The following is a 23,897-nucleotide window of genomic DNA, read 5'->3' as shown; positions in this document are numbered from 1 at the left end:
CCTGGCCCTTTGTAAAGGGAAATTTATTAATATCCCCCAAAGCACAGCCCCTTCTTTTCCACCCCAATCAAAGCCTTGCAAACACCTGGGCCTCGCATTTGCAAGGCCTGCGGCCCTTTCATATGGCCAGGCCCTGCCTCCAGTGGGTGGGCAGACCAGGAGATTCTTCCCTGGGACCCCCTAGGCTCCTCCCAAGCCTAGTCTTCCAGATCCAGCCCTCACCTGCAGGAAGGGTAGAGGGGACGCTGCAGAGGGAAAGAAGGCAGCTGAGGAGGGAGATGCCTGCGAACCCTGGTCTGTGGCTCGCCCTATGTGGACCTCAGCTTGTCCATATGTGACATACGTAGTTTCTAAGGGCCCAGAGTTCATCTTCCTTCCTCAGCTCCCTGCCACTCCCACCACTGCCACAGAGAAGGGCAGAGCAAGAGTCAGAAGCCAGGAGAGCTGGGAAGGAGGCGGCTGAGCCTCAGTTTCCCCATCTGTCCAGCGGGAGCTGGAGCACCCTGTGCGGCCTGCCTCCCACTCTCAGCAGTAAGGAGACACTGTAGGAGGATGACCTCATTTGGTATTTATTAACAATCAACCAAGAGAAAACAGATGGGTGGGAAGATGCCAGGAGAGGCAGGGCACGAGGGCTCGCCGTAGCCCCCCGGGACACCTGCCACACCCGGGAGGGCCATGTGCTGGACACCGGCTCAGCAGGCCTGCGCATCTCATTTCTCAGGGACCCACAGCTACAGAACTGCCCTCTGCCCTCATGCCTGCCCCGGAGCAGAGTGGGTGGCATCAGGACCAGATGATCCTGTTGGGACCATCTCTGAGACCCTCGGTTGCCCTTGACATTCACAGCCAAGACCAATTTTCCAGCAGCGCCTGGAGCTGGAGGCGATGGTAGGGGCTGCCAGGGTGGGGCAGAGGGGAGAGAAGCCCTGGATCCTAAGACCCCTGACTGAGACTACCTCCACAGCAGAGGCTGTTTGTCCTCCCTGGCACAGGGCACAAGGTCCACTGGGTGAAGGTATGGACTCTCTGACAGCCTTCCTTTCCCCACCCCCACTCCAAGTCCTAATTCAGGCCACCAGCCCCTCTGGCCGGCCCTCCACAGCCTCCCACTTGTACTCTGTCCCCTAACCAACCCTGAACAGGTCCAAAATGATATTCTGTATCATGCAAACCCCCTCCCACCCCCACCCGTCCCTCTCCTTGCTATTCTGCGCTCTGACTTGAGCCCTCTTGGAACCTAACCCCCCCACCCCAGCATCTCTGGGCACTCTTGGTTTTCAACCCAGCAGGCCGCCTTCCTCCTGACCCCACCCTGCAGCTCTGGCTGAGGCCCTCCCTTCTTTTTCCTCTCTGCAAACCTCCTCCTCTTCCAGGACCCTCGGCTCCCACCCCCTCAGGGAGCCTGCCTGCACACAGGAACCCACAGGGATCTTTCTCCTCACTTAATTTATTGACCTTTAACTCCCAGCGACTTGGGAGCTTCAAGTGCCTATGGCAGCCCTGAACCCCAGGTTCAAGTTCAGGTGTGTGAAAGTGTGGAAGGACAGCTTCTGGAGCAAAGGAGGATCTGGGCCCTGAACAAAATGGGAATGTGGTGCCCACTGCCCCAAGAGAAAGGGAGCAACCAGTTCAGAGGCTGGGGGCCAAGTCCTCTCGGCCATCTGACCTGGGGCCAGGCCCCACCCTTCTTGGCCTCACATGTCCATCTGCAAAGTGAAGGCTGAACTGTCTTCTTCTCACTTTGAAGGGTGTGTGTGTGTGTGTGTGTGTGTGTGTGTGTGTGTGTGTGTGTGTGTGTGTAGGGGGCTAGCCAGAGGGTTCAAGCAAGGCAGAGGTCACAGGAGACACTTCAACTTGTCTTGGGGACACCAGCATCTCTGTAGCAATCTCCCGTAGCCTCTCAGAATCCCGGCAGTCACGGCTGCCTCTTGCAGCCCCCACAGAGGGCCTGTGTGGCCCCAGACAGGGCCTCCCGTCTGCCTGCCTTCTGTCTCACATCATGGACTCCTCCTCCTCGGCAATCTCTCGGTCCACCTCGATGGCCGTGTTCTCGAAGCTGGTGATGCCCCCGTACTTGCGCATGTGCACCATCAGTGGTTTGGGTGACTGGCTCCCAGCCAGCGTGGCCACGTACATGCCTGTCCGGTTCTCCTCCAGCGATGGGCCCCAGTCCATGGCTGGCCGGCTGGCCTGCTGGAGCCTCTGTGACAGAGCAGAGACAGCCGTGGAGACACCAGCGGATGCTGAGTGCTTTCTGCGGCCAGGCATCCAGCAAAGGCCTGACCAGTCACCTGGTTGAGTCCTTGCAACAACCCCAGGTGGAGGGGGCGCTCTACTACTTCCCCAAAGGAGTGATTCCATGTCTGAATGAGAACCCTGCTCTGCCGCTTACAAGCTGGGTAGCCTGCAGGTTCGGTCTGTAGCTTGGGAGTCAGGAGCTCTCACAGGGTCATTGTGAGGGCTTTGAGATGATGCATTTGGCAGAGTGCTGTGGACAGGGCAAGGCTATGCAGAATTTGGCTGCTATGATCATGGGGCAGGATCCTCTCCTGAGCATCCCAAGTTGGATCCAGGAGAGGTCCCCTCCGGGTCCCTTCCTTTAAATGCTGAATCCAATGGAACTGGAGGTTTTAGGAAAAAGCCATGAGACAGGAGAAACAAGGTGGGGGTGACAGCTGGCCCTCGGGCCTCTCTCCGCCCTGACTAACTGTTCCCTCTCCGAGCCCCTGCTTCCACGGGAGGAGGGTGCTGCTGAGGTGATGACTAAGCCTGGACATTCCAGAGTTCCTCCTTCCTGGACCACGTTCCCAGAGCCCCCTGCCTGCCCTGCCAGGGAGGAAAGCCCCACTCCCTCAGGGAAAGGGAGGCCGCTGACCGTAAGGGAAACCACAGGCTGCAGGTCCTGGGGGAGATACTGTGTGTAATGCCCTTGGCCCAGGGCCTTGCACACTTGACTTTCCCAGCACGGTGACGCTTACTGAGAGGCAGGAACCCTGCTGCTCAGAAACCTGCAATGGCTTCTCCTCTCACTTTGAATGACAGCCAAAGTCTTTACCATGGGGTCTGTCTCCTGTCCCATGAACCTTCCTGACCTTGGTGCCTGCCACTTTCCCTCCACTCCCTCTACTCCAGTGGCACCCACCCTCTCAGTTTCCAGGGCTTTACCCCCATCGCCCTAGAATGCTCTCCCCCTAAACACCCACATGGATCACTGTGTCCATTTCCCCAGTTCTCTCTGAACACCCTGGCTATTCCTGAAACTCTGGTTTCTGTTTTTTTGTTTTGTGCTTGTTTTAAATATAGCACTTACTACTACAGGGTGTGTTCACTGCCTGCCTCGTCTCCCACCTTAGAACACAGGCACCTTGAGAGCAGGGATTTACATATGTTCCCAGCTGAACTCCAGTGCCCAGACCAAGTCCCTCCAGCTTAATGCTACTGACATTTTGGTCTGGAGAATTCCAGGGCTATGGTGGGGCTGCCCTGTGCCTGGAAGGGTGTTTAGTAGCATCACTGGTGTCTGCCCGCTTGATGACAGTAGCATGGCCTTGTGCCCCTCATCCCCTCCATCTCAACTGACAATGTCTTCAGATGTTGCCAAGTGCCCTCTGAGGACAAATCACCTTCTGTGGGAACTCCTGGTCTATCACTGAGCATTTGGCATATTCCAGCTAAGAGTTAGCTTATTTAATCTTTACAGTATCCCCGTGAGAGGGGGTACTTACCCTTCACCCACATAGATGTCGTCTGAAAGTTAATGCTCAGAGAGGTCAGTTAAGTTGCCTGGATTTGAACCCAGGCAGTCTGATGCCATCCTACGTGTTTTGAATATTCTGCTTTTCTGCCCCCACAATGCTGACTACCATAAGCTCACAGAATAGCTATTGCTGTCCTTATTTAAAGCTGGAGAAACTGAGGTTCAGAGAAGTGCAGTAACTTGCTTAGGATCATTCTTGCTGTGGGCAAATGGCAGAATCTGGATTCTGATCCTAAGGAGTCCATGCTGGAAGCCCTGGTCTCTGAAGGCAGCACTACAGCGGCTCCTCTGCAGTGCTGACTGTCCCTCCCAGGGAGCCCCAGCAGGATGCATGCTCTACTGGGTTTGTGGGCAGCTTCTGTAGCAGGGAGGGCGGGAGGTGGTGGCTGCAGGGATCCCAGTGTTGCCAGGGGCCCATCAGCAGGGTTAAGGACCCTGGGCTTCCTGGGAGCTGAAGCCGACACCAGAGCAGCCTCCCTGTGCAGACTCCCTGCAGACCACCCCTTTAGTAGCAAGGTGGTGGGGAGAAGGTCCTAAGGTTCAGAGAAGGGAAGGATTTGCTCATGTCACACAGCAATTGGAGGCAGAGCCTCTATGGTCTGAGGTGTGCGGCCACAACCTGTCTGCTGCTGAGGGGTGGAGGGCATGCACCTTCCTCCAGGTAGAGATATGGAGGTGAGCTGAGGGCAGCGGAAGGTCAGTGCAGCAGGGTGGCAGGGGGCAGTCTTGTGCTGGTAAACTGGCCCCAGGGAGAGGGAAGGTGGAGGGGGAGCGGGAGGGAATGGAAGGCCTACTTTGTAGCTGACTCTCTACCACTATGGAATCCTAGCTGTTAGTGGTTTAATAACAGGTACACACATCCCTGAATATTTAACCATTAGCTCTCATGGGACAGGACCAGCTGGCTCTATTGCTCTATTGCTATAGGACAAGGTTAGGGAGGGGATAGGATGGGTGTAGGGAGGGTGGTCTCCAGGCTCTGTCTGGTCTCAGGCTCTCTCCAAGCTTAATTCATGATGTCAGTCTCTGACCACCAGAGACTCTGAACCCACAGCCTCACAAGTGAAGGGCTCAGTGCACAGATGGTGCCCTGATGCTCAGAGCGGGGCAGGATCTGCTGTGGTCAAACAGCTCACTTGCTGGCCCATAGCAGGTCACTATTTCCCTCTTTCAAGGCCAGTTGACCCCTGTGCCCAACAGCTTATACTCTCTCTGTTTTCTAGGTCTCTCCACAAAGCCCTGTCCATAGTCCTCGCACTATCATTCTATCCCTGGCCACCTATGAGACACAGCAGGACTCTTGGGCACAGGAGAAGGTGACAGCCCACTCTCTGGAGTCTCTCAGTTGTCTTTTGACTGAATTCCACATAAAAACTTGGGCTGGCCACCTGAATTTAAGCCCCATTCTCTATTCCACTCATGGGGGGACCTTGGACTTGGACTGGTCCAGTTCTGTCCTCCAAGGCCCCTCTTGTTGCGAGGAGCCACAGAGCAGAACTTGAGCCCCTGAATCTGCCCAGTTCATGTGGGTCCCTGGATACGGTGTGGGGGCCAGTGTTTTCTGTTCTAGTGGAAGGCCCAGGGCAGGGCACAGGTCAGAAAGGCTGAAGGTGGACAGGGTGGTGCAGACTCACCTCCCAGAAAGAGCCCTCCTCTCGAAGCACAGCCACTAGCATGCCAGCTGGGATCATGAGGCAGGACAGCAGGCCCATGAGGATGCCCAGCAGCTCGGCCCAGGCGGGGAAGCGGTAGCTGCCATACTCTGAGGGCTGGTACTTGACGATGCTATACACCAGCAGGGCCTGCAGGGTGGGTGACCTCCAGCATCATGGGGGCCTCAGGTGGACCCCAGAGCTTGTGATGACCCAGTCTGAGCTACCTTAAAGCCTGAAATAGGCCAGCCCAGGACCATCCTAAGACCTGAGAGAGCTTAGCCCAAAGCCATGCAGTATCCTAAGTTATACCAGATCCTAAGATGGTCCATCTCTGAAGCCTTTGCAAGGTTGGGGCTAGCCCAGCTCCAAGCTGACCAACACTAAGGCCTGGGACTGCCCAGTTCTGAAGCACAAGAAAGCAAGACCAAGAAAAGACCAAGAAAGCACAGTGCCAAGGCCCCAGCCCTGAGGCCCCGGGGGGGCCTGGGAAAGTCCCACCCATTTTGCCAAAGAAGTGTTGAACTCAGCTCAGCTGAGCTATGAAAGTTGGGGGCCTTGCAGGGGAGCAAGGTCAGGATCTCATGCCCACCCTGCAGCTCTGCCATAGGCTCCGCTCTGGGCCAGGGTGGCCCTACCAGACTGAGTTCACAGAGGGGACCCACGTGCTCAGCCTGGGGGCCCCAGGCATCAACCCACCCCCCACCCACCCGTGGTTACCAGGAGTGTGGCTGGGGACAGGAACAGCCAACAGGCCCTGAAGTAGAGGCCCGGCTTGAAGCCCAGCATCATGTGGATGTCTCGGCAGAACCTCTGGATGCCTGCATGCGGGGGGAGGGGAGGAGGAGGAATGGCCCTACCCGTAGCCCGAGACTGCTAGAGCCCCTCCTCCACCCTAAAACCCCACCAGAAGTCGTGGCCTTTGGGGCCAGGGACCCAGGCAATAGGGGCCCCAGGTAGACTCCATTCTCCCACTTCAGGGAGCCTGGACTCTGCCTCCCCTGCCTTCTCACCATACACCCGGGTGACGGCGAGGCACGTGGTGATCACGACCACCATCAGTCCAAAGCTGGCACTGTAGTCATCCAGAAGGACCAGCCAGTACATGCCTCCCTGGAACACAAGGCACAGCTCCAGGGTCCCCACCAGCCCAGCCTCACTCTCCGCTGTAGCCGCCTGTCCTGGCAGGAGTGAGCAAGAGGCTGCCGGGGGGAGCCCGGCGACGCCGTGTGACGGTGTCTACCTGCCCAGCCCTGTACCAACAGCACCTCAGGGAGCCTCCCTGCTCTGTAGAACCCCCCTTTTACCAGTTAGGAGAAACAGGCTGAGGGAAGTGAAGTCAACTGAGGTCACTCAAGAAGGAGTGAAGCGTGACCCAGGCCTTTCAGACTAGGACTCTCCATCACCAGGCCAAGCGACCTCCCTGGGGAGACCGGGCCTGGGAGGGACAGCTTCCTTCAAAAGGGGGATTCGTAGGTGGCTCAGTGACCACTCCTCCAGGCCACAGGTACCAGAGCCCAGCTCCCGCCATCCTCCCTGCCGTCCTACTCACGTCGGTGGTGAGGATCAGCCCCATCAGGTACATGGCCACACAGATGAGGCCCGAGAACACAGCTTTCTTGGGCCGCAGGTAGTACGGGAACTCGTCCGTCACAGCTGTCACGATGGTCTCCAGAAAGGCAAACTGGACGGTGGGGGCGGCAGGCTGGGGTCAGGGTTCTGCCTCCCCCACCCACACCCCAGCCCAGCCCAGGCACCAGGCTCACCTGGCTGTCCAAGCCGAGGGTCAGAAGCATGAAGAAGAAGAGGAAGGACCAGAAGGGGGACAGGGGCAGCATGGTCATGGCCTGTGGGTAGACCACAAAGGCCAGGCCGGGGCCTGGGCCAAGGGCACACGGGGTCAGCAGTTTGGGGCATGCCATGGCCCCCACATTCACACTCAAATACACACGATCGCTCACACGCATTTGGGCATGCTCATTTAGCTCAACTCAGAGACATACACTGAATGCACGCTTCCAACGCTGTCTTAACTCCTAGGACACGTTGTAGGTGCTCAATAATAACCTGACAGAATGAGGGTCTCGATAATGAGTGGATGGACAATCCCGGGATCCAAACATAAAATCTCATTAAAACATACAGTTAGTTTGTACCAAGAATCTCACTAACACACACTTTCACATCCACCAGCACCGCACACTGATCCACAAGATCATCCTCACCCTGATTCACTTACACACAGACATCTCACCCAGGAAGTGACTCATCTGGACAAACAAGGCAGGAAAGATAAGACAATCTCCTACAGAAACTCATTTATCTCCTGACACAGATTAATGTACACTCATTTGCACACCTATGCCTTTGCACTTGGACACCCAGAGACCAAGACATGCTCATTTGCATGCACATTTGTACACACGTGTGCACACACACACACACACTCACACAGCATACCCATCCACAACCTCTCTGGTCACACATATGCTCCCTGGCCCAGCCCCAGCTGTGGCCGACACGTGCGTTCACACTACACCTGGCAGCCTGCCCACCTGCTTTGGCTACTTGGTCCACAGGCACACCCAGTTCCTGAGACATGTAGCCCAGCACGGAGAAGATGGCGAAGCCAGCCAGGATGCTGGTGATGGCATTGCCCAGAGTGACGATGAAGGTGTCTCTGCCAGGAGAAGTCCGGGCACAGGCCAAGATGAGCCGCGGCCACACCCTCTACCCATGAGGCCCTCCCTGGCCCGCCACTCTCCTTCCTGCTTTGGCCGCAAGCTTCGGGGAAACTGCAGGCACTGACCTATAGATGTTCTGGTGAAATGTGTTGTAGGAGGCAAAGGTGAGGAGACCCCCGAAGCCCACACCCAGGGAGTAGAATATCTGAAGAGCAGCTTCGATCCATACCTGTGCAGGTGAAGGACAGAGGTGAAGGGCAGAGAGAAGGGGCTCGTTTACAGCGGTATGCAGAGGCCCAGGAAAAGAAGCAAGGGACAAGGCTGGGCTGGGGGACAGGCATGGGGAAGAGCCAGCCCCACGACACGGGCCAGGAAAGACCCTGCTCCGACTTCCACTGTGGGGTGTGCGGGGCTCCTTTCCCCTCTCGGGGCCTCGGTTTCCCACCTAGCATATAGCTCACCTCTAAGCTTGGTTCAGTTGTAAAGGAAGGAGCACCTAATGCAGTTTGCAGTGGATTCATCTGACAATAAGCCCAGGTAACCCTCGACTTCCTGCCTAGAGTTAGAGGGACCTGGACTGAGTCCCAGCTTCCCCAGTTAGTAGCTGTTCAGCCCTAGGAAGCCACATCGTCACCCTGAATTGCTGATCCCAGGGCAGGAAGGACTGCACCACTGCTCCAGGGCTCAATGCCAGGGCACAGTCAGGCACTGTCATGGCCAATAAATAATAAATGTTAGCTGCCAGTACCCTGTTGTTCTTGTCATTATTCCTAATGCCTTCCTTGGGTATGGAGTTCATCAGCTCTGGGCTGGGATTCCCACTGTCACTCTCTATATAACTTTAAGCTTGTCACTAATTCTTGTGGACCCCAGTTTCTTCATCCATATAAAGGGAAGAATAATGTCTACTTCAAAGGATTTTTTAAAAAATGATAAATGACACGAGTACATAGGAAGGGCCAGCTCCAGTGCCTGCTGCTTGGAGGTCTCCTGCCCTCTGTTCCCCCACTCCCCTTGCTCTGCACCCCGAGGACCTCACCTTGGAAGACAACAGGTGGTGGAACTGGGGGGTGAGATAGAACTGGATGCCCTTCCAGGCCCCAGGGAGGGTCACTCCGCGGACCAGCAGCATGAGCAGGATGAGGTAGGGGAATGTGGCCGTGAAATACACCACCTGAGAAGTGACCAGTGGGAAGCTGAAGGTGGAGGACCCCCCAACCCCTCTTTCTCCTGAGATCCTCATCAGAGACACTCTCCTTCCCAACCTTCAGGTGGCACAAGCCAGGAACCAGCCATTGTCCAGTGTGCATCTCCTCCCTCCCTCCTGACACCCTCCGTCTAACCGTCAACTAAGTGCTGTCACCCTGCTCCCCAAGGTCCATCTCCACTGTCGCCCCTGGTCCAGGCCAGCATCACTGGTGAGTGGCCGGCTCACCCTGGCCTGTGCCAGGACTTCTCCCGGACTTCACCTTGCCCCTGCAAACCCGCTCTGTGAGGTCATCACCCCCAAACTCCCCTCTGCCCTCCCTCTTCCCTCTCCCAGCCCTCCAGCCACTTCATTCTTGAACTCTGTGTGAGAGCATCCCTCCCTGCCTTGGCTGTGACCTTGAGCACCCCTCCTCTCTTTCTATATGCTTCCTGCCTATCTTCTTAGCCTTCTTTTATTAGCTCTGTTCCTTGGGGTCAGCACCCCTCAGCACTTAGCAGAGAGACAAGTTGTAATTTACAGATGACTGAGTGAGCGGCAGAAGATTTCCAAGTCCTTCGAAAATGGCTTCCTTGCCCCTCCATTCCCTACAGTGGACTCCTGTGGCTTTGTCCCCCCAGCATCTAGTTTGTCCTCTTCAGGTAACAGTACCCCAACTTTCACTAGTGGGGTGGACTCCGTCCTCAGCACAGGCACCTCACTCTCCCAGCCACAGAGATCTGCTCAGGGACTGGGGCACAGCCCAGCCTACCCAGCAAGACTAAATTCTACAAGACAACTGAGGGAAAGGTGAAACGTTCACCCAGAAGGTCAAGTCTAAGTCTAGAGCTGCTGGGGCAACCTCCAGAAGACCAAAGCCTGAAGCCTAAAGGAAGACCACACAGGGCAATGCATTGCTGGGAGACCAGAAAAGCCATTTACTGATGACATTCATCAAACCCCTGGACCCAATTGTGCCTGAAGCACACCCTCTGGACTCCAACTGAGTGTAACATCTGGGGTCAGGTCACTGGCAACTCCAAGAGCCCTGATTCATATACCCACCCTCTGAGCACTCAACAAACTTGCTGGGCCCCTCCAAAGTGCCAAATCCAGGGTAAGAATGTCAACTTGAAAACCCTGTGGATGCTGCCCTCAGCAGGCTTCTGGTCTGGTAGAGTGGCCTTCCCCTGATCCCCCTCACTTCCACATCTGTCCTCAGCAGTGTCCCCAGCTCAACGCCTACCCCTCCCCTCTTCCCAGTGAAGCCTGTCCTTTCCCCAGCCTCAGGCCAGGCCCTGATTCCTCCAGAGCCCCTGCTCTGCCCCAGATCTCTGGTGTCCCGGGCTTCACCTTGCCCGAGGACTTCACACCCTTGAGGATACAGAGGAAGACGATGACCCAGGCCAGCAGCAGGCAGAGGCAGAGGTTCCAGCGGATCTCCCCAGGACTGCCGATGCCCTGGCTGCCCTGGATGTGCAGGACATAGCGGCTGTGGAGATAAAGAGCGTCCTCTGTCATCCTGCCCACAAGCATGGGGCCAAGCTGTGTCCACCGTGCGAGGCCCCGTGCCTCTCCTCCCAGCCCCCTATCCTTTCCTGACCAGCCTGTCCCAGGAGGCTGGCCTCTGCTGGCCCCACATCAGGCTCCTTTCCTCTTCCACTTCCACTTGGGTTTGGTTGAGGGGAGGTGACAGCGGGAGGCTGATGGTGGAGAGGTGAGGGTGTGGACATTTGCACACACACACACATACACACTTACACATGCACATGTGCCATCCAAGAGTCCAGCTGTGCCTATGTCCCTCTGAGCCATGGTTCTTGCTGGGCAGCCCTCGTCCAAGGCTCTTATTTCCCTTGATTCCCTCCCCTCGCCCTAGTTCAGGGCGGGCAGGTGCCCACCTGTTCCAGGTTCCCCATGTTTCCTTGTAGATTCCCTGACCCTCTGTGGAGCCCTTTTACTAAACCCCCTTCAGCGCCATCTGCCTCCTGCCCCCACCCATCTGATACAGTGGGCCATGGCATTGCCATGGAGACCCCTGGCAGCTGCCAGAGACACATCAAGTTCTTTGGCTTGTCCTTTCCTACGGGTCAGCAGGCACAGAACTTTGGGAGGCCTCGAAATGGAACAGTGAGATGGACCATGCTAGGGACTGACATATTTTAAGATATGAGGCCCATTTGGGAGAAATTCCTAAAAGCAGCTCCATGCAGAGGCAGGGATAGGGGTACCTCTGGCCAGCCAATACCCAGAGATCAGGCTACTCTAGAATGTTCCACCAGATTAGGAATCAGAAGTCCTGAGTGTCAATACTGCCTCTGCCATTAATTACTGAGCAAGCCTCTGGGCCTTGCTTCCTCGGCTATAAAATGGGGCACAGGGGCAGGCTGATAAGCAGCGATGTCCTTCTGATGGCCTGGCTCCCGGGGCTCACAAGGTGCCTGGCCCTGTGCTGATGGCTTTATACCATTTCCTTGTTTAAATCTCACAGCCATCCTGCTCCATTATAGACCCGTCTCTCCTCTACGACTCATCTGACATGCTCTTTACTGTGTATGCTTTTTGCCCTTTGATGTAACAGGTGCCCAATAAATACTTAGTAAAAAATGAATGAGTACATAAGTGGATAACATCCTATTAGCACTGTCACAAAGGAGGAAACAGACTCCAGAGTGTCACTGTTACTGTCATCACCAACACCATCATTATCACCAGCGAGCTTTTACTGAGCCTTGACTATCCACCAGACTGGACTGCCTGATTTACGTGCAACGGCCTCGGAAATACCTACTATCATTGCCTTTGTTCCAAAGACAAAGCGATGGGCACCAAGCACATTGCTCCAGGTCACACAGCCGGCAGGTGAAGGGCTGGCATTAGAGGCCAGAGTCCTCCCACACTGGCACCTGGACTCTGTCTTTGAGATGACACTGAGCCCCTTGGGGGTGCTGCTGTGTCCCCCCCCTTCGGCTGCCCTGCACGGTGTAGGGGGCCCCTGGGCCGGTGGCCAGGCGGGGCTGCCTGACCTCCAGTACTCTTCGCTGGGGCTGACGGTGCTGGTGAGGTTGAGGGGCAGTGCCCCGTTGCCCTCCTTGGCGCCCCGGTGCTCCAGGCAGCGGCCTGTGTTCCACCAGTTGCCGCAGTGCTCCCAGGGCAGGGTGCTGGTGAGGGAGGCGAAGAGGTAGAAGAGGACGTAGGCGATGATCATGTTGTAGTAGATGGCCACCAGGCCCACGATGAGCAGCATGGCCGCGCCCGCACCTGCGGGGCAGAGAGGGGCCGCTGGGCCTCTGGGCCTCGCCCTCTGCAGAACTCTGCAGCCAGGCCCAGTGGCCCTCTGGGAAGCTGTCACTGCCCAGGGCTTCTCGTCCCTCTGCCTGGAGCTTAGCGGGTGCGATAGAGCACCCTCCCCGCCTCCAGAGGCCCGGCCCAGGGACCACGGAGGCCTCACCTTTGAAGAGGGGGCTGATTTTCCAGACGGCCAGGGGTCCCAGGCTGGAGAACTGACCCAGGGAGAGCTCGAGGAAGAAGAGGGGGATGCCACAGATGGCCAGCATGAGGAAGTAGGGCACCAGGAAGGCACCTGCAGGAAGGAAGGTGGGAGGGGCTGGGTGGGTCAGCGCCCCCCATGCCCAGCTCTAGCCACCCACCACGCCCCCGTGGTCAGACACCACCGGCTGGTGCACGCAGCACTGCTCCTGTGCACTGGGACTGTGCCCTCGCAGGGCTGTCGTCTCTTCATCCCAGGCCACTGAGAGCACCCAGTGCCCAGAACAGGGCTGACCAGAGCAGACTCTGGACAATGAACCAGGGGATGAAGGGATTTTCTATAGAATAAGTGTGAACTCCTCACGGCAGAAGTCAATGCTCTGCAGAATCTGGCCCCAGTCCGCCTGTCCCCTCTCCTCCACACCACCTCAGACACTCGTGGCTGCCACCTGTGGTTTCGTGGGCCAACATTCTTTCCCTTTTCTTCTCATATAGGCAGCTTTCTCCTTCAGAGAACCGCCCACCACCATATGGCTCTGGAAGAGCTGCCGTCACACCAGCCAGCGCCTCTGCCCTCCCTCCCGCCCCACTGTGGGCACATTTCCCAAGCCTGGGCCATCAGAGATCTTCTCTGTAATGCTGTAGAGACTCATTCAGACAGAGCAGTTCTGGAAAGCTCTGGGGTGGCTAAACCTGGCCGAGGAGCTTCAGAGTCATTCCAGAGATGTCTCCACCGCAGCTCCCCCAACCACAGGGAGGAAGCCTGTCTCAGGAAAAAATGAGGTCAGCACACAGAGAGAAAGAGCGGGAAACAGAAGAGTAGAGGGGCAACTGCAGACATGAGAATTCTAAGTTTGGGAGGCCCCTCCAGGCACACATTCCTAGACACAGAAATGTATCTTTGCTTTGTTCATCTAATTTTATGTGAATTTTTCTCATTTTATATCAAAAAACTTTCTTTTTTTGGAATTGGGGATTAAACCTAGGGGTGCTTAACCACTGAGCCCTATACCCAATGCTTTTTATTTTATTTTTTTCCCAAGACAGGGTCTTACTAAATTGCTTAGGGCCTTGCTAAGTTGCTGAGGGTGGCCTCAAACTTGTGGCTTCAGTCTCCTAAATCACTGAAATTTGGGGCATGGGTTACCAAGCCTGGCTTTAAAAGTAGGACTGGCAGAGATGGTTGGCAATACAGAGACCTAGTGGGAGCACAGCGATCCTGGAGAAAACAGTCTCGAGTTGGACTGTGGGGTCTGCTACTGTGGGACCTTGGGCAAAGAGTCTGGCCTCTCCAGCTCCCAACAGCCTCATCATTTCCATAGTGCCTACCCAGAAGGGTTTTGTTTGTTTGTTCGTTTGTTTGTTTTGTTTTGTTTTTGTGGTGCTGGAGATTGGACCCAAAGCCTTTGCATGCGAGGCAAGCACTCTACCAACGAAGCTATATCCCCAGCCTCCACGAGGGTTGTCATCAGGGTTAAATAAGACAGGCACTTAGCCCAGGGACCTGGCGGAGGAGAATGGCGCAAACTTAGCTATTGTTAATGAGACTTAGAAGAGTAATGTGATGGAGAAGCAGGGGCAGAAAGGATTTTTTTTTTTTTTTTTTGGTAATCTAGGAGAGACTGTGTTTGCATTCTGAGTGGAAGGAACCAGGAGAGGAAGAAATGTTGGAGATTTGAGAGGGGGAATGATTGACAGAGAAGGGCTCTGGAGGAGGAGAGGGGAGGGGGAAGAGATGGGAAGAATATCAAAAGCAGGTTGATTATTTACAGGCAGACATAGGCCTTTATCAGGAAGCCCAGGCAGCTCCCTCTGCCCAGCATTTAAGGCCCAGTGGGTACTGAGCCTCAGGAAGACAGCAAAGTGGGTATCCATCCTGGGGATAGGAGGGATGAGAGAGGGGCATAGATGATGGAAAGGGACAGGGCCGAGTAAAGTCCCCCTCCCAGGCCAAGGTCTCCAGCAGTCAGTGGCTGAGACCACATTCTACCTCATTCTACCCTGAGCCTTGGCCGGTCACCCCTGATAGCCCTCCACAGCATGAGGCCCATACCTCCTCCATTGGTGTAGGCTCTGTAGGGGAAGCGCCAGACGTTGCCCAGGCCCACACAGTAGCCAATGCAGGACAGCAGGAAGTCCAGCTTGCCTGTCCAGTTCCCCCGGTCTGCAGCAAAGTCCACATCCAGGTCCACATCTCCCTGATCGCTGGGGGTCATCAACAGGTCTGGGGTGATGGGCTACCAGTAAGACCAAAGCAGAAAGCGAGAGTGAGGCCAGGCTAGAGCTGTGACCCCATGACAAAAGTGTTGACTTGAGCAGGCAGAATGGAAAGACACTCTACCATCACACAAGCCAGTGCTCTGTGTGGACTCACATGGTCACAGGCAGGAGGGCCTCATGGCCTGGCAGGGTGGCTTGCAACACTAAGAATACTACCTGGTCCTGTCTTAGCTAACAAAAGTCAAATCAAGGGATGATCTTGGTTTTATTTTAATGTTGTTGCAGCCACCACTGGTGTTGGTGGTGGAGGTGGAGGTGGAGGTGGTGATGGTGGAGGTGATGGTGGTGTTGGTGATGGTGGAGGTGGTAATGGTGATGGAGGTGGTGATGATAGAGGTAATGGTAATGGTGGTGTTGATGGTGGTGGAGGTGGTAATGGTGGTGGTGGAGGTGGTGGTTGTGGTAGAGATGGTGGTTGTGGTGGAGGTGGTAATGGTGGTGGTGGAGGTGGTAATGGTGGTGGAGGTGGTGATGGTGGTGGAGGTGGTGATGGTGATGGAGGTGGTGATGGTAGAGGTAATGGTAATGGTGGTGGTGGAGGTGATGGTGGTGGAGGTGGTGGTTGTGGAGGTGGTAATGGTGGTGGTGGAGGTGGTAATGGTGGTGGTGGAGGTGGTAATGGTGGTGGTGGAGGTGATGGTGGTGGAGGTGGTGGTGGTGGTGGTGGAGGTGGTGGTGGTGGAGGTGGTAATGGTGGTGGTAGAGGTGGTGATGGTTGTGGAGGTGGTGATGGTGGAAATGATGGTAGTGATGCTGATAGTGATGGTGGAGGTGATGCTGATGATGGTGATGGTGATGGAGGTGGTGATGGTGGAAGTGATGGTGGTAATGCTGATAGTGATGGTGGAGGTGATGCTGATGGTGGTTATGGTGGTGGTGATGGTGGAAGAGATGGTCTTACTAATGGTCACCAACTACTGGGCACTGCACTAAACATTTTACTCATGTCACCTGTTTTCTTTCTTAAAACAACTCTGAGTTGAGTACTCAACTAAGGGTCATTCCAAGCATGAGAAAAACTGAAGCTGAAGGTCTTTCCCTGGTTGGCTAGAGAGAGAACTAGGTCCTGAGCCCTGAGTTTCCTGGGATTAAGGGCCTTGTCTTTCCTCACTATACTAGAGTTTGTTTCCTTTCTAGGCACTTGACTAAGACAGACACAGACGTGTGGAGCATGTCCAGAGGGCAGATGGACAGATGGAAGGGTATGCAGGAAAAGAGGTTATAGGGGGACAAAGGGAAGAAGCTGGGAGCCCTGAACACCGGAAGGTGGGACTTGGTGGGACGTGGGCTCCTTAAGGGAGGGACTAGACTTATGCCCTATGGTTCAAGGGGGCTTACTGAGGACTGTGGATTTTGGCTTTTGGGAAGGAAAAAGCTACTTAAGCCCTGATCTGTCTCAGAAAGTTGCAATCTTGCTGTCACAAGAGCAGATAAGAGCAGAGGAGAACAGAAGCCAGCTGTCTCTGACATCCCCTTCCATGACTCCAAGTGGGTGGAGAGGTCCACTGGGCATTCTCCCTTCTAGCTGGGCTGGGAGAGGTGGCCCGCCTCCAGCCACTTGGGATCCCGGACTCAAGTCATGCAAAGTGCCATAGCTGTAAGCACCTACAGGGAAGTCCAACAGTGCCAGGGTGACCATCTAAAATTCTAAGAGCAATTCTCAGCCAGAGACCCAGGAATGGTCAGGAGAAAGGGCAGCCACATCTTGCCTGCCTTTGCAATGTACAGCTGTGTTGGAGGCCTATTAGTGAGCAATGTCAAGGTCTTCAGATAAGCAAAAGGAGCCCTCACCTCCTGCTGAGCCATGCTTTGGAGGAAAAACAGAGTCAGGGGACTGTAATTCTAGTCCAAAATCTGTGCTAATACAGTGCGAGAACTTCAGAAGCCTTCTGAGCCACCGTTTCCCCTCTGGACAATGAGGGCATTAGATGGATCAGCATTTTCAGAAACATGTCCCTTGGGATGTTATAGGTATTCTGGGGAAAAAGCATTCTTGAACCAAAGAGGTTTGAGGAAAACTGGGGTTAACACAAAACAGGACATGTTTCTTTGCTACAGGAACTTTAACAAGTCAACGTGCATAATGACTCCCAAATAGGGACTAGAATGAAGTATTTCCAAATTCTATTTCAGAAAAATAGTCTCAAAAAGCAGCATGCTGGGATGTACTTGGGGAAACGTGAGTCTAGACAGTCTCAGTTCTGATGGTCCATGGCAAGATTCACCAGAGATTTTGCTGGAGCCACTTATAAAATCTGCAGGCCAGATCGGAGCCCAGCCCAGGGGCTCAGTACTTGCTATGGTCAGACAGGTTTCTTATTCTAAGATTGTCCATGCCAAGCAGGTGGTGACAGGGGAGGCTTTATGGGTATTGGTCATGTCATCATCGCTGGGGTCAAGATGATGCAAGGAGGACTGGGGCGTGTGGTTCAGTGGCAGACAGCTGGCATAACAGGTGTGAGGCCCTGGGTTCCATTCCTAGCACCCCCCCCCAAAAAAAAAATGGTGACAGAAAAGTAGAGATGTCATGAGAGCTGCAGGACCAGGGGTGTCTGGCTGCGGTGACAGAACTGGGCCGTGCATCAGGTGGTAGCAACACTGGGATAACAGCTTGGGCTGACTCTCAGTGACAGTGGTGACCATAGTAGTAGTGATCTTGTCTGAGGCTGGGCAGTGGTGATCAGCACAGCCTAGCATGATTAAAGGGGATGGTGACCATGACAATGACAAAGCTGCTTTTAAAATATCATTCTCCAAGGGTTGCTGGACCGGCGGTTCCTTAGCTGTGATCTGGGACAGGCTGAGGTGAGGGTGGCAGTTCCCACATGCACTTGAAACCCTCCCTTTCCCTAAGGCCGTCCTTGGGCTGGGAGAGCACCAGCTTTCTAGAACCTCTCACTCCCAGGTGGGCTCCTGGAGTGAGGCTGTAGCAGCCAGTAGGCAGGCCTATCACCTGAGACCCCCCTGCCCCGTTCAGGCCAGCTGACAGGAGGTCCTGGTAATGAGACTCCTCTGATCCCTCCAGAGAAGCTGCCCTTTCCGTGCTCACAGAGCAGTTCCAGCTCTGTTTCCATGGAGACAGGAGTTCCAAGAGCAGGATGCTGACAGCTCGTCCCCCTCCTCCCCCAATCAGAGGGAAGCTTGTTCCTGCTCCAGGGCCAGGGGATGGGGTCCTCCAAAGCTGAGCCAATCAGGAGCCCACCTGCAGCCCCCCTGCCTCACTGTGGGGTGAATCCCAGGAGGTTGGGACTGTTTGGGAGACAGAGGATAGGAACCAAAAAATGGGGCAGGGTCAGAAGCTACAAGAGTCACTTCACACTTCCACCTGTGTGGGCACTCTCAATCTTGAACCCCCCACCCCCACCCCAAGATCATGCAGAAATGCAAACCTGCGTTGTCAGACCTCTGCCCTCTCTTTGAGGGATCAGCAAATGTAGGTCCCTCTGCAGGGACTGGGAGAGGCTGGACTGCCCAAGCCATGCTGTCCTCCCTCCTTCAGGACAGAGATAGACAATAGGAATGTGAAGTCCAAGTTCATCATTGTGTAGGGGAGGAAACAGAGTTTCAGGGAAGGGAAGTGATGAGCCCAAGGTCAGATATTTAAGTTAAAAGCAGAGCAAGACTAGGACCCAGGTCCTCTGACTCCCAGTCCAGTGCTCATCTCTGAAAGATGCTGGTGCTGATTCTAGCATTTTCTTATTCCCTGCTCTCTTCTGTTCAAGACCAAAAGGGACCCTGAGAGAAGGTGACCCCAGAACTGCCCTATTGGTTCTAGGTTTCTTAGCCTACTGCCAGGTAAGCAATAAGCCTCACCTCTCTGGGCCTCAGTTGTCTTGTCTGTAAAATGGGGATGATAAGACCTCATTTCAGGAATCGTTGGATGATTGAATGAAATAAGGTTAGCTAAGCTCTCAAAAAGAACTTCACAGCACACGGCTGTTTACATAATGTGTGGCCTTGTGGCAGAGAGGGGTAGGGGCTCTTGTGGGAAGGAGAGTAGAAAAACAATGGGTACAGGTTCCAAATGACTCATATAGGCCCCAAGAAGTCACTCAGGTTGGTCAATTAAAAAGACCCACCTACTGCTGAGGTTCTGAGTCTGGCGGCCCAGGGCAGAGCCCCTGAATGAGTGCCGAGTTGGGCAGTAGGTGTGGAGAGGAGACAGGCCCCCTGATGTCTCCTCCCATTCACCTTCCCTTATGCCCACAGTGCCCTGTGTCCCCACCTCACACAGGGGAAGGGAGGGCTTTAGTGTCTCTGTACCGGGGAAGGCCCAGCTTAGAGAATGGAGTAGTCCAAGTCACAGGGCAAGTGGCAGCTGCAGAAATAGTAATCAGGGATTCCGACTCCTTGGCTAGGGCTGGAACTATTAACTCCAGAGCCGGACAGCCTCCCCCAGTGCCCCTCCCCACACCCATAAAACTTGGTGGGAGGTCCATCCCCACCCAGAAAGGTGGGGAGGGGCTGAGGTCTGTGGCCTTGGTCCCCACCCCAGCTCCCACCCTCCACCTCCACTGCCCATCCTCTTGGGCCTCCATTCCCGCTTCCTGCCTGTGTTTCCCTTCAGCCCGACAGAGGGACAGCCTGCGGTCTCACCGGGAAACGTAAAGCTGCCAGGAAGAGGCAGGGGACAGGGAGGAGGCAGGTGGTGGCCCAAGGGCAGGAGCAGGCAGGAAAGAAGTGGGGCTGCTGGAGGCCGGCAGAGGCTGCTCCAGGGGAGTACCGAGACACCGCCAGGTTGATCCCCCACCCCGAAACCAGTCCCGCTCCGGGCTGGCTCGGCTTCTAGGGTCTTCTAGGGTCCGTTACCCTACAATCAGCGGAGGCGGGCGCGGGGCAGGGGAGAGGCAGACGTGTGGCCCCGGCTGCCCGCTCCCCGGCGCCTCCCGAGGCTGCAGCCACCTGTTCGCTCGGCCCCGTGAGTCCCAGCCCCCTCCCTCCCCCGCGCCAGGGCCGACCCCGCCCCTCCCTGGGGTCCGGCTCGGCTGGGCCGGCGGAGCCCTGCGCTGCCAGGCCACCTCCCACCCCATCTTGCCTCCGCCGCCGCCAGGCGGGCGGACCCGCAGCCCCGGCTCAGGTGCGCCCGGCCCTCGCGCCCTACCTTGCGGAGGTGAGCTCCCTGGAGCTTCTTCATTTCGGAGGGCGGGTGCTGGGCTTGCGGGCTTGGCTTCTCAGGGTGCAGAGAGCGGGCGAGGCAGCGAGATCGTCCACCTGTCCGCCGGCCGCTGCGCCTTTGCCCGGCGGCTCCCGCGCACCGGCTGGGGTGGGCACCGGCACGGGCGCAGGCGCTGCCGTCTGACGGCTGCGGGTGTGGGGCGCCTGGCCGGGCGCTGCGAACCACTTGCCTCTCTCTGCGCAGCGCCCGAAGCTGGCGAGACACCCAGATAGACCCGCTGACCGACCGACGGCGGCTGGGGGATGCGGGCGCCCCCGCACGCAGAGCTGTGAATTGGAGGGGCCCCGCGCCAGTGGGGAGGGGGCGTTTCCAGAGAAACCCTCGGCTTCAGCCACCACCGTCTCCTGTGTGACCTTGAGAGAGTGACCTGCCCTCTCTGGGCCTCCCTTTCCTTCCTTGAGCAAGGAGGGAGGGAAGGACACTTGACAGCCCAGTCTTGGGATCCAGCATCCCCCCTATCTGCTTTGGGAACTTACTTAAATTCTCTGCTTCTGGAAAATGGGAACAAGAATCTCACTTCCCTTACAGAAGTGGAGGAATTCACAGACATGGGAACCAGCTAGAGCAGGGCCTGGCACATCATATGTGCTCAGTTAACATGTATTGGCTGACTGTGGGTTGTTGGCATCCACCGTTAGCAGATATTTATCCAAACATCTAATCTATCCATATTTATTGAGCATCTAAAATATGCCAGGTCCTGGCGGAGACTTATTTTCCCAGCCTAGAAAGGCAGGCGTATGTCCTCCTATTTACAGATGAGGAAACTGAAAGAGAGAGTTAAGTCCCTACTCAAGGTTCCAGAGCTAGTGCATGACACCAGGGACAGAGCCAGGCTTCATGGACCTTCTAGGCCAGTGGTGGTCCTTAGTACTCTTTTCCTTGGGGTGAAAATGAATTGGGAACATTTGAGTGAGGAAGAAGGACAGGTAAATGCCATGATATTGTTAGCACCAAGTTCTCCTCCACTCAAGGAATGACCTTGAGAAGGTAATGACTTTGCATAAATGACATAAAAAGGTTATGAGTTTGTAAAATGAGCCAGCTGCCAGCCTGCTGGGGACTGACCTCTCAGGATGTTCAGGCAATCCTAGGAGCCTGTGGCTGGGGTGGGAAATTCCTAGCTAGAGAGATCACGTGTGTCCCTTTGCTGGGACTGAGCCTGGGTGTGCTAGGGGACAGCATGTACATTACACACCATGCCCCCACCACTTTCAAAGTGTCCCTGTTCAGACATTGATCATGCACATGGTTGCAGCCAACATGGGGGTGGGTGTCTAGGGAGAGGGAGGATAAGTTTCTGCCCTTAATCTGGGGCTTGAAAGGAGCTGGCCAGGGTTCAAGTCCTGGCATGGCTTGGGTGAAGGCTGCCTCTCCTCCCAGGCCTTGCTCAGCTGCTCTTGCCTTTGAGTATGGCCCACACAGGGCAGGCCAAGGTTCCCCAGACCCAGGAGAAAGGGTCCCCTCTACCCTCTGCCCCTTACCTGTATGAGGCCTAGGGGGCCATGAATGTGAAGAGAAGGAACAGTTATTGGGCCCTACTGTGTGGGTTATGATAAACTTTTACTTCAAGTATCCTTTTTTGGTGGTGGTGGGGTACTGGGGATTGATCCCAGGGTGTTCTATAATTCAGCTACATTTCCAGCCAAGTTGTGAGGCTGGTCTTGAACTTGCTTCAGATCTCTGAGTCACCAGAACTATAGGCATGCCCCACCATACTCGGCACCAAAATCCAATTTTTAGTCTTTTCCAACAGCCTGAGAAGATAGGTTCATGCATCTCATTTTATACTTGAGGAAACTGACTCAAAGGAGGTAAATCATGTGCCCAAGGTCACAGAGAACACTAAATCTCTGTGCTTTGGAGATAAAGTCAGGAGGGCCACAGGCCATGCCTGGAGATAGGCCAAAGTCAGGTACCCCTGAATCCAAGGAGGCCCTGGCCCAGGGCTTGTCACTAAGTCTCTTACAGGAGAAGCAGCAGCCTTGCAGAGCCTGTCTCCCTCCCGCTGGCATGGGGTTCCCCAGGCCTTTTGCAAGGTTAGAGAACCTTACGGATGGGGAGTAGCCAGAGGCTGTTGACTTGGGAACCAAGGAAACTGACCTCTTTCTGACCCCTCTGAGCAGTACTGGGGGGAAGAGAGGTGAATGGGGCCCTGAAGTTAGCCTTCCTTGAACAAATACATCATGGGGTGACTATTGAGCTTTGGTGACAGTCGCTGGGGCTGTGGCATGCAAATGGTCAAATGGTCCATGCCTCTCAGAGGGGGAAGCCAAGTCAGAGGGGGCAGGATTGGCAAAATCCCTCAGTAATGTAGAAACCGAGTCATGTCTGGAATCTCCAGACCACACCTCTCTGCCACCTTCCCCCCCAACACCTAAAACATCTTAAAGATGTTATCTGTATCAATCACCCTCCCACTGAAGTCCCAGTTTTATGATCATACAAGTAGCCAGGATTTAGTGACCAAATTACCATGTACAATTTCCTTATTGGAACTGGAATACCTCTTAGCCCTGGGGTGTCTGCAGGGTCTGACGGGGACCTGTTACAACATCCCGGTCTCTGGTGGAACTTGACTATTGCTGCCACAATATTCCCCTCCCCCCCGTGCCAGAGTGGACTGGGGTATCACTGGGCAAAATCACTACCTAGGAATGCACTCAGGAAATATGTAGTGCCCCCCCCGCCCCCCCCCCCCCCCCCGCTGCTTCTCTCAGTATTTCTCCTGGTCTCACATCCAACCTGAAGTGCAATGAAGATGTGAGCTGATTTCAGGAAAGTGTTAGATGAAAATGTACTTCCTTTTATTATATAGGGAGATATTTTTAAATGCATATAAATAAACATTTTTAATTCGCCTAAACGATCAGATTTTATCACTGTGAGCATGTGTTTTGCTACACCAGGAGTGGGGACTGTGAAGAACGAGGTTCCAGACTGCTGGCCCATCTGGTGTGGTGCAGAGAAAGTGGTTCCGGAGCAGCCCCCCACCACGGGGCTGCCCTCCCCAGCTGCCCGGGGCTAGGCCTGCGGGGCTCTCTGCTGCTGCTTTCCTCAGAGATCCTGAGTCTTCCTGGGCCCCTCTTCCTCCTGTCCCTGCCCATCGCGCACACAGAGGGCTGCTGGAGAGCTCTTCACTCCCTCCCAACCCTCAGTCCCCCCTAGAGCTCAGCTGGGGCCTGCTCTGCTCAATGCTCCTGGCCGTCAATGAAGACCATGGCTCTTCCACAAGCAAAGGTTCCAACCTGGGGTTGGGGGTCTGTGAACCCCTCAAATTGTATGCCAAACACAGTGTTGACATGCACAATTCTGACTTGTAAAAAGGCTGTGACCAGGGGCTGCGGATGTGGCTCAGTGGTAGAGCGCTTGCCTAGCACGTGTGAGGCACTGAGTTCGAACCTCAGCACCACATAAAATAAATAAATAAATAAATTAATTAAATAAAGGTTTTTTTTTTTTTTTTTTTTTAAAGGCTGTGACCAGGCTGTGGGCCTTGCCAGGCCAGACCGAGACACATGTATTTTTGGATCCCAGGTCACCAGCACCAGCGTGGGGCCTGCCACCGGGAAGAAGGGGACATAAAATTACAATGTACAATTTCCTTATTGGAAAGCTGGAACAGCTCTTAGTCCTGGGGTGTCTGCAGGGTCTGACGGGACCTGGGGGG

At 55.2% G+C, this 23,897-nt stretch overlaps 1 protein-coding gene and 1 long non-coding RNA gene across 5 annotated transcripts in view; one reads left to right on the top strand and one right to left on the bottom strand.

Moving 5' to 3' along the window:
- Positions 1-1,434: 1,434 nt before the first annotated feature.
- Positions 1,435-20,656, bottom strand: Slc6a7 (solute carrier family 6 member 7). 3 transcript variants are annotated; one of them, XM_005324164.4, is made up of 14 exons: positions 20,153-20,643; positions 14,825-15,008; positions 12,734-12,865; positions 12,309-12,543; positions 10,636-10,774; positions 9,136-9,270; positions 8,222-8,325; positions 7,968-8,092; positions 7,179-7,291; positions 6,965-7,096; positions 6,426-6,525; positions 6,133-6,233; positions 5,395-5,562; positions 1,435-2,205 (listed from the first exon to the last, which is right to left on the bottom strand). In XM_005324164.4, exons 1-14 carry the CDS (start codon positions 20,183-20,185, stop codon positions 1,996-1,998), a joined length of 1,911 nt encoding a protein of 636 aa, XP_005324221.1. In that variant the 5' UTR covers positions 20,186-20,643; the 3' UTR covers positions 1,435-1,995. The 3 variants fall into 3 exon arrangements, with proteins under 3 accessions (XP_005324221.1, XP_077903866.1, XP_077903865.1); XM_078047739.1 differs by lacking the exon at positions 1,435-2,205 and adding an exon at positions 2,212-2,624 and having other exon boundaries at positions 20,153-20,656; XM_078047740.1 differs by lacking the exon at positions 5,395-5,562 and having other exon boundaries at positions 20,153-20,648.
- Positions 19,581-23,897, top strand: part of LOC144377302 (uncharacterized) — a 15,545-nt gene continuing 11,228 nt past the window's right edge. For both annotated transcript variants that reach the window (XR_013438161.1, XR_013438160.1), the window contains exons 1-2: positions 19,581-20,161; positions 23,703-23,821. This is a non-coding gene — a long non-coding RNA (uncharacterized LOC144377302). The remainder of the gene's footprint in view (positions 20,162-23,702; positions 23,822-23,897) is intronic.

Source organism: Ictidomys tridecemlineatus, chromosome 1, assembly GCF_052094955.1.
Source record: "Ictidomys tridecemlineatus isolate mIctTri1 chromosome 1, mIctTri1.hap1, whole genome shotgun sequence".
Classification (NCBI taxonomy): domain Eukaryota; kingdom Metazoa; phylum Chordata; class Mammalia; order Rodentia; family Sciuridae; genus Ictidomys; species Ictidomys tridecemlineatus.
This window is presented reverse-complemented; position numbering and strand designations above follow the sequence as displayed.